Source organism: Macrotis lagotis, chromosome 4 (genome assembly GCF_037893015.1).
Source record: "Macrotis lagotis isolate mMagLag1 chromosome 4, bilby.v1.9.chrom.fasta, whole genome shotgun sequence".
Lineage (NCBI taxonomy): Eukaryota > Metazoa > Chordata > Mammalia > Peramelemorphia > Peramelidae > Macrotis > Macrotis lagotis.
The window spans coordinates 120,216,074-120,228,538 of record NC_133661.1 but is presented as its reverse complement, the minus strand read 5'-3'; the positions used below and the strand labels follow the sequence as shown (position 1 = coordinate 120,228,538).

The 12,465-nt window shown below is 35.4% G+C and overlaps 2 protein-coding genes across 4 annotated transcripts in view; one reads left to right on the top strand and one right to left on the bottom strand.

The window, feature by feature from the left end:
- Positions 1-1,128, top strand: part of LOC141521433 (pro-interleukin-16-like) — a 41,831-nt gene extending 40,703 nt beyond the window's left edge. Inside the window, exon 13 of the mRNA XM_074233991.1 lies at positions 581-1,128. Within this exon, the coding sequence (XP_074090092.1) occupies positions 581-786 (206 nt within the window). The 3' untranslated portion in view covers positions 787-1,128. The remainder of the gene's footprint in view (positions 1-580) is intronic.
- LOC141521434 (stAR-related lipid transfer protein 5-like) overlaps positions 1-12,465 on the bottom strand; it is a 38,864-nt gene that overhangs the window by 15,322 nt on the left and 11,077 nt on the right. For 2 of the 3 annotated variants that reach the window (XM_074233994.1, XM_074233993.1), the window contains exon 5: positions 10,410-10,503. In XM_074233994.1, coding sequence (XP_074090095.1) covers positions 10,410-10,503 — 94 coding nt within the window. Of the gene's footprint in view, positions 1-2,046; positions 5,811-10,409; positions 10,504-12,465 lie in introns of those variants that run through there. The other variant, XM_074233992.1, reaches the window with a different exon arrangement.

The window sequence follows — 12,465 nt, the reverse complement described above, 5'->3', positions numbered from 1 at the left end:
TTCAAGCTTCAGAAGTGTAGAAATTTGCATTTTTTTAGTCAGTCAGTCAATAAATATCATTGTCTACTACAAGCTAGGTGGCACAGTGGAGATAGAGTTCTGGGCTTGAAGTCAGGAAATCTCATCTTCCCAAGTTCAAATCTGCCCTCAGACACTTCCAATCTGCATCGCTGTATTTGCCTTAATTTCTTCATCTGTAAAATGAATTGGAGAAGGAAACAGCAAACCACTACAGTATGCCTGCCAAAAAACTCCAAATAGGGTCACAATTGAAACAAATATACAATGTGCTAAGCCCTGGGAAGATAAAGAAAGGTAAAAGATAGCCTCTGCTCTCAACAAGCTCTCAGACTTTTGGCAAATACCAGGAAATGTGTGGTCTAATTTCTGGATAATCCCAAGCATCTTTGGGTTGTCTTAGCATGCATTTAGTTAAATGGGAAAATTTCTAGGTCTGCTGTCTGATTTCTTTAGACATTTCCTGGAATCTTTAAGGCATGTATTTTTTTTTGGCTGCTCTTCTCTCCAAGTAAAATATCAGAATAATCTCTTCCCATCAAATCTTCTTCTCTATTCTCAGGGGTAGCTTCAGAAAAAAGTGATGCAATTCAGCCAGGAGATGAAATATTGCAGCTCAACACCACCACAATGCAAGGGCTTACTCGTTTTGAAGCCTGGAATGTAATCAAGTCTTTACCTGATGGACCCATCACAGCTGTCATCAGGAGAAAAGGATTCCATCCCTTTCTGGCTAAGTCTTCTGAACAATCCCTGGGGAAGGATTGATTGATGCAGTACAGAGCAACAAATATCTCCCTCCCTCAAATTCTCTCTCAGGACCTCTTCTCCCAGTAATGCAGATACTGGGAAAGTCCAAATGTTTAGCTCTGGCAATTGGAAATATCATCAACTTTCTAGGAAATCATCCAACAGCAAGTTATCAAGGAAATGAAGATCCATAACTGCCTCCAGAATCTCAATATTCTGCAAGAGCTAATCATACAAACTGTATAGACTTTGTAAAAAGAATACACATATATAGAGACCATATAGAGATCTTATTGGTGATACAATGGTATAATAAAGATGGGTGAATTTAATTCTTTTCAAAAGCCATTTCCTGTTTTTTTTAAATTGTTTTAATTGGGCTAGGAAGAGAAATGGGAAGCTTGGGGTTGGGAGGGGGAAGTACGTAATTTTGGAAGACAGCACTGATAATAATGGGTAGGGGATTTCCTAAGCAAATCAGGGGATTTTTATGCCATGAGAATATGTGAAAAGAGGAAATGGAGATTGCTGGATGGCAAGATTTGTTTATAGTTGGACCTGACCCAGATGATTTAAGACTTTGTTTCTAAAAAGAATCATTGGGAGAAAGAAGGAACTAATGTGTGTACATAACTGTATTTATATATATATATATATATATATATATAAAATGTATGTGTGTGTGTGTGTGTGTGTGTGTGTGTGTGTATAAATGTGTGTTAAAATATCCAGTATTTCTTTTTTTTTTTTTTGCCAGGCAGTGGGGGTTAAGTGGCTTGCCCAAGGCCACACGGCTAGGTAATTATTATGTGTCTGAGGCCGGATTTGAACTCAGGTACTCCTGACTCCAGGGCCAGTGCTCTATCCACTGTGCCACCAAGCTGCCCCTCCAGTATTTTACACCTTCATCCAGTGATTTCAAAGTACTTTATATCAGTTCTTATACAATTAACTTTGTTTCCCCTGAAGGGGTGAGTTCTTTTCACAATATTGACAGTTAGCTTGGTTATTTAGGCGACAGTGAATAGGTTGCCAAACTCATAATCATGAAGGTTCGAGTTCAAATCTTGCTTCAGATACTAACTAGCTATGTGATCCTAAGCAAGTCACTTTACCTCTGACTGCCAGTTTCTTCATCTGTAAAATAGGATTAATAATACAATCTTACCCACAGGGTTGTAGAAAAGATTAAATAAGATAACACATATAAAGTGATATATATATATATATATATATATATATATATATATATATGTATATATATGCCATTTGCCACTACACTACACCACCACTAGTACCACTACACCTATACTACACTATCACTATTACTAACACTATTACCAAACCACTGCCACCATTACTACTATTACTATTACTATTACTATTACTATTACTATTACTATTACTACTGTGCTGATGAGATAGGGAAGGGGAAAAGGTATGAAATAGTATAAAAGTAATTAACAGCACATCCAATTCTCTTCCTTATTAGCTAAGTGACTTAGGAAGTGTTAATCTGAGTCCTAATTTTCTTAATGATGAATAAACCCTTACGCTATACATTGTCCAGGACTGTCGAAGCTATTAAATGTGATAACCCAACAGCCTGAAAAAACTTGCAGATAAGGGGCAACTAGGTGGTGTAATAGATAGAACACTGAGGTCCTGGAGTCAGGACCTACATTCAAATATGTCATCAGATATTTAATACACACTTTGTTGTATGACCTTGAGCAAATTGCTTAACCATATTGTCTGGCCAAAAAACTCCCCAACAACTTGAAGATGGATTTGATTTCTGAACAGTCATGGAGAATAGAAGTACTTAAGGATAAAAGAAAGGCAAATGTCACTAAAGAAAGAAAATGAAGCATGCAGATATGCCAGTGAATTTGACTTCAATCCAACAGAATTCCTGAATATATTTTTAAAGGATCACAAGGATACAACACAGCTTAACCAAGAAGTGGTCATGCCAGACAAGCTTTCTTTCCTTTTTTGACAAGGCTATTAAATGTGGTTTACTAGAAACAGGGTTACTAAATAATTTCTGAGTCTGCCACATAGTAGCCCATTGATGAATTTGATAAATCGATATAAACAGAGAGTTCTTGTCATCATTTTTGTTCATAATTTGATCCTGTTTCTTCTGTTCTCCTTGTGGATAGAATAAAGAAATGTAGTTAAGTAATGGAACTATTAGATGAGTTTCAAGCAGGGAACTAAAAATGTAATGATTTCTCATTTGATGTCAGCTTGGAGAGAAGTCTCCAATGGAGTATCTCAAGAATTTGTGCTTCAGTGATTTCCCCATGATTAATTACAGTGATATTGAAAGAAAAAATACAGAGTCATGATGAATAAAAGCAGAATTTAATGGTGCAAATATTAGCTTCCACAGTTACCCATATCCTTCACTCTTGAAATGCTTGGATTAAGCAATTATCACTGTCAAGTGAAGATATAGAGAAAGGTGGATGATCATTTATCATTCAGTTCATTAGAACAAAAGTGAAAGACTTGAGCTATATTTATATTACAGACCCATATTAATAAATAAGACCAAATTTCTTCAGTTCATATGCTTTCTCCAACCTGTCTCCCTCAGCAAGGCTAAAAATGATAATCATCTACTTCCATTTTGATTAGAACAACTAGTTTGGAATCACACCAATTATTTTAAACCCTCCTCTCCTTACTTCCATGGGAATGCCATAATTCACAGAGCTGGCATTAAAACCAGCAAGATCTGGGTTCAAGTTCTGCATGTGACATATACTGACATTAATCCTGAACAAATCACTTAACTTCTTAATGTTTTAGGCAACTCTCAAGACTATGCATTGCCAAGACATGATGGATCTTCATTGGTAAAGGATTTCATTTAGAAGCTCCCCATATCAAAGAAATTACAAGTCCAATTTTTATTTCCTTTAACCTAAATTTTATATATCTCTCAGTTGAAAGGTTCCTCTGAGGTCTTATCTAGTCCACTCCAGATCTGAACAAAAATTCTCCCCTTAAATATCCCAAGTGTGTATCCAGCTTTTGTTTGAAGATTCCCAGTGAAACACAGTGCTTTCAAAGGCATCGCATGCCATCTTTGGTTAGCTATAATTGTTAAATGTTTTGCCTTTTTTTGCAACTTGTATTCACTGAGACAACTTCTGTTTTCTGATACAAGCTGAATGAGCCTAACCCTCCTCCATTCACCACATCTGGAAATGCCTGAAGGTGGCTACCATATGCTATCACCCTTAAATCTCTCTTCTCCATTTTTAAGCATTATCCTCATATGAAATGACTATTTAGTCATAGTGCCTATAACAGGATTTAATTTTATGAATAACATAACACTTTTGTCATCAACTTTCAAGTTCATATGAGACCATATTTTAACAGAAACATCTTATAAATATAGCCTAGATCACACAATTCTTTGGGTTGCATGATTAGGCCAAAGGTTAGATTAAAATAATAATAAAGTAGGATGAATCAATTAAACATATATGACTTTTTACACAAGTTGGTAATGGACAAAAAAAACAAGTGAGTTGATAAAAGTGAAAAAAAAATCTGATATGGGATAGACTGTTTCCAAAGTTGCTGAAAGGCAAAATTCAACACATAGTAAAAGCAAAATTGCAGCTTCTCAGAAATACAAAGTTTTGCATCTGAAGGCAATGAATTCCCTATCCCTAAGGTAGTTCAATAAGAAAATGATTGACTATTAGTTGCCAAGAGAATTCATGCTCCGGGGAGGGTTGTAATATATTTGAGGTCTGTTTCAGCTTTAAGATCTTACAATAATGTTGGCAAACTGAAAATTTGGACAAAAAAGAAAAAAGACAAGATGACATACTCATACTATCTTATGTGGAGAGAGCCTCAAGATTGTAAAGTAATTTACAAATAGATTCTCATTGAATCTTGAAATTAAAATGTTTATTATTCCTATTTTTACAAATGAGAAAATGAATTCTCAGTGAGGTAGAGAAGCTGTGACTTCAGAAATGCTAGATTTAGATCTGTTTCAAAGATTTCATGGAAGCCTCTTAAGATTCAATAAAGACAAATCTAGGGTAATTACAAATGGGAGGAACAACCAATTACTAAAATACAAGGAGGAAAGGGCAAACAACATAAGGATTTCATACAAAAATGCTCTATCCTTGGTTCCCTCTTGATGCCCCTGCATACCAAAGCATGGTATGTCTTATATTGCAGTCTCTTATATTCTCAAATAATTGTTTCAGTCAAAATTCCTATTTCCTCAGTGCATAGGAAAATAATCTGATTAAAGTAATTACCAGTGAAATGTAAAATTATGCTAGACTCAACCCTTAGGAACATTCCCTTAGAGCTGAAAGAGATCTTAAAGATGATCTAGTCCATTCCTCTTATTTTAAAGATGAGGAAACCAAGGTCCAGAAGGGTTAAGTGATGCAAAAATATCACACAGATATTAAGTGGCAAAAACAAGGTTTGAAATTGTGCCTTCTAATTCAAAATCCAAAACTACTTCCATAAGACTGTATAGGAATCATCTATAACTAAATGCCAATAATGCCAAAGACAAGATATCTTATTCATTAAAAGACTTTACAAAAATCTGGTTCCTTTCCTTTACTATTCTTGGTGAAAGTGATGGAGAAGGTAGAGGAGGAAAGGAAATATGTCAAATAGCTGGTGTTTGGGAAAGAAGAATCCCTTTTGGGTATTTTCATATTCTTCCTGTCTTTAGTTTTTGCAAGGCAGTAGAGTTAAAGTGACTTGCCCAAGGCCACACAGCTAGGTAATTATTAAGTATCTGAGGCCAGATTTGAACTCAGGTACTCCTGACTCCAGGGTCGGTGCTCTATCTACTGCACCACCTAGCCACCCCTGAAGAATGTCATTCTTGAAGTTTGTTCACTGCTTTTTGAAGATTATTGTAAAATTCAGCCATACTGTGAGGGAAAAAGGAGTTCACCACATTCTGAGGAAGGTAGCCACTGAGGTCAGTCTGAAAGAAACTGACAATACGGGCCTTGTCAGGTTCCCTGAAAAATCAATAAATAAGTTATGTCATTATTCTATAGATGTATATGCAAGAGCAATACAGGGTGTGGTAAAGAATTACAGAATCTTACTTTGGAAGTGAGCTAAAGAGATCAACTAGTCCAAACATACAACTTTTTTAATACTTCACTATATCACAAGGCACCCCATTTTATTTTTGACTAGCTCAAATTCTTAGGAAATCCTTCCAAATTATAAGGTGAGATTTTTATTTTTTGCTCCCTGGTCCATATTCTACCCTCTGGAGCAACAGAAAGTAAAACTAATACCTTTACCCTTTGAAAACAATTTAAAGAAATACTAAAAGAAATCTGTAAGGTTGACCTCCTTGTTTTCCTTGTAACCCTCTTTTTTTCTCCTGCTGAATTAATTAATCAAACACAACTTGACTGTTTATAGGATCAGCAGGAATCACAAATCAAATTATATTCTTCAGTTCAGGAAGTGGACTGAAGGTTACATATTTCAGAAACCAGGGACTTTTTAAAACAGCAATTACTTATATGCTTTCTCTTATGAAAATTTACAATTAAGGGTTTTGAAAAAGCAAAAAACATTCCACTTATGAAACTGTCAGTTTTGCTCAAAGGATTCAAATAAGAAGATAGGAAACAGTTCAGAGGAATAATCCTAAAGCCTAATGCAGACATGACTAGTCTTGTAATTTTCAACAAAACTTTTTCTTGGAGATATATTGTTGATCTTACACCTGTGTCTATGCCAGGGGTCACTGTGTAAGCATGTTGGAATGGGAACACTTAAATGAAAGCCTCCCGTTATTGCCTTTACTATCTTGTACCTCACCATATGAACATCTGCTCTCTTAGATGATAAAGATAAATACCAATCCTCAGGGCAGAAGGGGATCTCTACTTGGTGACCAAAAATAGAGCTTTGATTTGATTTGTGAATTAGCAAACTGGAATAAAATACTATATTCCTGTATTCTCAACTATAAAAACCTTTCCACTAAGAACATATTGCCTGCTTACCTCTCTGGCTCTTATATGCTTTACCTTGAAGGTCTAGCCCAGAAACCTCCTTTTTGAGTTTTATTTATTTTTTTCTATTACATGTAAGGATAGTTTTCAACATTTATTTTCTGTGAGATTTTGAGTTCCAAATTTTTCCCTTCCCTCCCTTCCCTCCTTTCTTAATCTCTCTACATGGTGCTCTGTCCCTTATCTTGCATTTATTTTAATGTATCCCAAGTAAAATGAAGACTCCTTGATGGAGGGATTGGTTTTTGTTTATGTCTATATATCTAATGTTTGCTGAATATAATTGAAGAAGAGTATAATATTCAACCTATTTTAGGTTTATAAATCTAAATAATTCAAATTAAAAACCAGTCAACTTTAAAAAAGACAATTGTATATACTCAATATTTACTGACTTTTTTTTTTAGGTTTTTGCAAGGCAAATGGGGTTAAGTGGCTTGCCCAAGGCCACACAGCTAGGTCATATTTACTGACTTTTCTAAGACCTTTCTTATTAAAAAACATAATTGAGTAGGAAACTCAATTGAGAATCATATTCATTACTTCATTCCTTCTCAAAATAATATCTTTTCACTGTGGAAATCATAAAGTTTTAGTGTTGACAAAGCCTTTGAGAACATTTTCACTTGTTGAAGAGACAGGAGAGCTGAGAGATTAGATTATTTGACAATGATGAGAAATAAGAATAGAGGATAGCAGGACTTCTAATACAATGCATACTTTCTCTCCAACTAAATCATAAGACTCTGAGGGCAGGGATCATAGAACCTTAGTCCCTGGTCTACAGACCTACACACCTACACACAGTAGGTGATAAATGTTTGATGATAATAGGGATAGACACCTCAAATAGTCTTGGATATGTACTGTAAGCAAGGGACCAGATAGACTGCTAGTTTACATTGTGAATAAATGTAGAGCAAGATGCCAGGTTTGACATCTTCTTAAAAAAACTTCTTTAAGGCAACTAGTTGAAATATCAATATTTACAAAGTCACAATAAAGGATTTATTTCATTACAGGATTTTTGGTTGTGTCAAAGAATGCCCTAAATGAGTGTTTTGGTGAATAGATCAAGTTCATGGTTCTTCTTTGGATATTAATTGTTCCTGTACTTTGTAGATTCTAGCTCATAAGAAAGAATGTTATCATTTGTTTCACAATGAGGGGAGGAGAAGAAGAAACAAGTCAAAATTCAGAGTTTTAGCAGAAATTCCTCTGGCCTTTCTAGGACTCAATTTTACCATTGGCAAAATGAAAATTATCCCTGTAGTAGATCTTGAAGCTAGGAGACCTAGCCTAAATCCTGATTTCACTTCTGTGAGAGTCTGGAGAAGTCATTTCACATCTTGGGTTTAAATTACTGGAATGACATATCATTTTCTTCTTCAGTTCATTTTACAGATGAGAAAGCTAAGGCAAAAAGGGTTAACTTGCCCAGGGTCACACAGCTAGCAAGTATCCAAGGGTGTGTTTGAACTCATGAAGTTGATTCTTCCTGACTCCGGGGCCAGACCTCTATTTGCTGTGCCCATGCATTTTAGGTATCAGAGCTACAAATGATCTCAGAGGTCACTGAGATGAAACAACCTGTGAAGAGATCCTATACTTTGTTAGCAACAGAGCTAAGATTAGAACCTAGTTCTCCCTTCCCATCTAGGATTCTTTTCACCACACTATGTGTTGTGGCAGCTATGATATCTTTAAAGTTAAAAACTGTCTAGCTGTATATTTTTAAACTTACTTTTAAATGGTGCTTACAAAAAGATATTTGTGCTGTAGGTGCTATTGTTTCCTTATATACAAATACAAACACAGCATGGGTAGAGTGGAAATGACACTTAATGGAGAGTCAGAAGATGTGGATCTAAACCAGACATTTTCTTTTTAACTTCTCAAGGCCTCAATTTTTATACCTTAAAATGGTATGGTAGGATGAGATAAACTCTAGGGTCCTTCCAAATTTAAATACTATAAGCAAAAATCCTTTACCAAAACCAGAGACTTCAGGAGAAAAGGCCCTTGGTTTTGGAGTCACAACTCAGTTCTATTGCAAGGTCATGTGACTTTGGGCAAATCAATCTCAGATTGTTCCTTTTAATGTCCCTTTCAATTCAAAATCTATGTTCCTATAAATTCTTTCCATCTCTTCTTCCTTAAGTGAACAAGTACTGCAAAGTTTAGTCATCCAACACCTTTGGATGATATATGGCAAGTCACTGGGGCAGGACCCAGGTTGAACAGTAAGGGAATTAGAACAGCAAATAGTAGTAGTATGAACTATATGAACCATGCTGACTCATCTTGTGACAGTTCTGGAACTAGTTTAGTTCCCTTTCTATTCAATTATGGAGCTATTCTAATTTCTGTCTTTTGAGAAAACTTTATTCAATTGTGGGAATTGCTAGAAAATTTTATTGTGTTGTTTGAACTTAGTACTTACTTCATGGTTCAGAACCTGGACCTTAACTAAGGACCTAGGTTATGCTGATCAGAAACCTAGTCAGATTCCAAGACTGATGCATGGAGTTCTCTTGCAATTATATATCTCAAGTAATCCATACAGTGCATCTAGAAACTGACTCCTTTCTTGTCAATCAATTATTGTTTCCACATTCCTTCCATTGAATACAGTCACTTAAGGGGAAGTGGAATGCTTCTTTTTTTTCTGATTTCATGTTACTGAACCTGTTTCTTCTCCCCCTTTCCAACTTGGAAAGTCTCTTATCTTTCCTCCTTATAAAAATCAGATTATCTAAATTTGTAGCATGGTTAATTGTTTTCTTTTAATTAACTAGTCTTATCTGAGTAATTGTTTTGAACACATAAAAATCTGTCCCATATAATTGGTATGCATTGCTTTACAATTCAATATATTCAGAAGTTCAAACCTCAATGATTTCATCTTTTACAGACTACAACAGGCAACCTGAAATTAACTGATAAAGGTTTAGTTAAGGAAAGGTGTCCTACATTCAGGACATGTATGTAAATTTCTATAATGATAGGAATTTAATCTAATAACTGAGAATTAGTATTAGCTAATTAGCTAACTTAATATTAACTTTACCATTGATTGGATGTTTCCTTAACTTCTTTTTGCTTTAGTTCCTAAAAAATTATAGGTGGTATAAATACACAAGAGTGACAAGTTATCAATTTGTTTTCAGTTTACAGATTATTACTTATGCTATTGAAATTACAGGTCCTGTCCAAAATTGTCAACATTATAGGACTGCTGCAAAGAAAGCATTTTATAAACCTTAAACACATTATATAAATGATAGATGTTTGTTCATCTGTTTTGAATGACACAACCCAAATTTCTAAAGTAGATCCTGGCTTCATATTTTAAAAAACCTCTTCATTTTGCCCATTTTAATATACAACCACTATTCCAACTTGACTATATGCATATGTGTATGTTCTCTTGTATACTCCCTCTCCAATACATACATATTAAAACAAATGTATGCATATTTATATGTGTATTTATACACACATATATCTATATGTATACAAATCTATATTTGGTGGAGCTAGTTTAGACATAAAAGACAAAGCAATTTTTTTCCTTACCCTGGAACAGGTTCACAAAAGCAACCGCAGGGATGATTAAAGCCTCTCACGTAACCTGCCTGTGGAGGACAAGATGGATAGTCCACATAGGTAGCTAGAGAAAACAAAGTATAGAGGAGCAGTTACTGACTTTAACTTGGCATGTAAGATATTCGGAAGACTTACTGTATGGGAAATCATAGGGAGGAGGTCAAGGGAAGCAAGGAGCTATAGGGCTGCCCAGGACTAATCTGCATCATTGTCAACTGCATGGCTTGGACAGGTAATTTCAGGATGCAGGGATAGAAAAAGAACAAAGAATGAGAATATCAAGGACTCTTCTCAGTTATCATATTAAATTCCTATTAATTTAGAAATTTACATATTTGTTCTGAAGCATAGATTCTGAGAACAGGAAGAACTCTTAGAGATCATCTGCATAGAGGAGACAATAGAACTAAGAGAGACATTGAAGATCCCCCAATCCAACTCCTTCATTTTAGTGGAAGAAACTTGGGCCTAGAGATTGGAAAGTGATTTGCTGGGGCTTCTGACTCTTTATTGTCACCCAGAATAGTTCAACCTCCCTAACAAGAGTTCTGAAATGCCTTTATTTGACAATATTCTCCTATCATTCCATCTCCCCTTATATTTTACTCCTCTTAACTTTTTTCTGTCTTCACCATGACCTTTAATTTTCTCAACTTCTAGTTTTGTTGTTGTTTTTTTTTTTTGCGAGGCAAATGGGGTTAAGTGGCTTGCCCAAGGCCACACAGCTAGGCAATTATTAAGTGTCTGAGATTGGATTTGAACCCAGGTACTACTGACTCCAAGGTGGGTGTTTAATCCACAACACTACCTAGCCGCCCCTAATTCCCTCAATTTCTTAATTCTTTCCCAGGTCATTACCTCCACTAATCTTGTTACACTTTCTTCCCTTCCCAATCTTGATATCCTAGTGACCAATTTAGCCCTATACTATGCTCCCTACCAGCTAGTCAGCTGGCAATTATTAAGGGCTAGGGGATTCCAAGAAAGGCAACAACAAAACAAAAATAGTCCTTTCTCCCAACTTCACAATCTAGTACCATCACATTTCCTTGCCATATAATTTTAGGAATTGAATTTACTTCTCTGTGAACATGTAAGTTTTGCTTCCGTAGGATATAATATATTTGAGGGCAGGGAGTATCTTGTACAATTGGAATGGTAGTTCATAGCATTGTTGTTGTTGTTCAGTTTGTAAGTCACATCTGACTTTTCAAGACCGCATATGAGGTTTTCTTGGCAATTTTCTTCTCCTTTTCCAATGGCTTATGGCAAACAGAGGTTAGATGACTTGCACAAGGCCCTATAGCTAGTTAGTGTCTAAGACCAAATTTGAGCTCAGTTCTTCTTGATTGCAGACATAGCACTCTATTCATTGAGTCATCTAGTTTCCTAGGGAAGAGGAAGCATTTAATTACTGTTCATTGATTAATAATCCTTTCCTGGAAGTTTTCTCCAATTCTCCTTTATTCTTGTTATTTTCCTCTATTAATTAATTATTGCCCGTTTATTATATATATATATATATATATATATATATATATATATATATATATAGATCACTTTATATATACTAGTTTGCATGTTGTCTTTTCCATTATATTCTAAGTTTCCTGAGGCAAGGGACTGTCTTTTGCCACTTTTTGTTTACCTGTAGCTTAGCACAATGCCAGGTAATAGTAGGTGCCTAATAAATGTTTATTCATTGATTAATGTAACTAAAGTTGCTTTGATGGTTTCTGATTGTTGCTAGGACAAGTTTTAGCATTGAAAGGTTTTCATCATCTGGCCCTAACCTATCTTTACAGATGAATTTCCTACTATTCATCTTCACCTGCCAGGCTTCAGTACACCTGATGTTTCACATACACAGCACTTTGCTTCCTGTGTCAATGCTTTTTTCTATGTCTAGGATGTTTTCCCTCTTTCCCTTCATTCCTTGAAATCCCTGGCTTTTGAAGGAGCTCCTAAAAAGACTAGTTTGCTGATTCCCTCAGTTGTCTGTACTTTCTACCCCATCTTCTTCCAT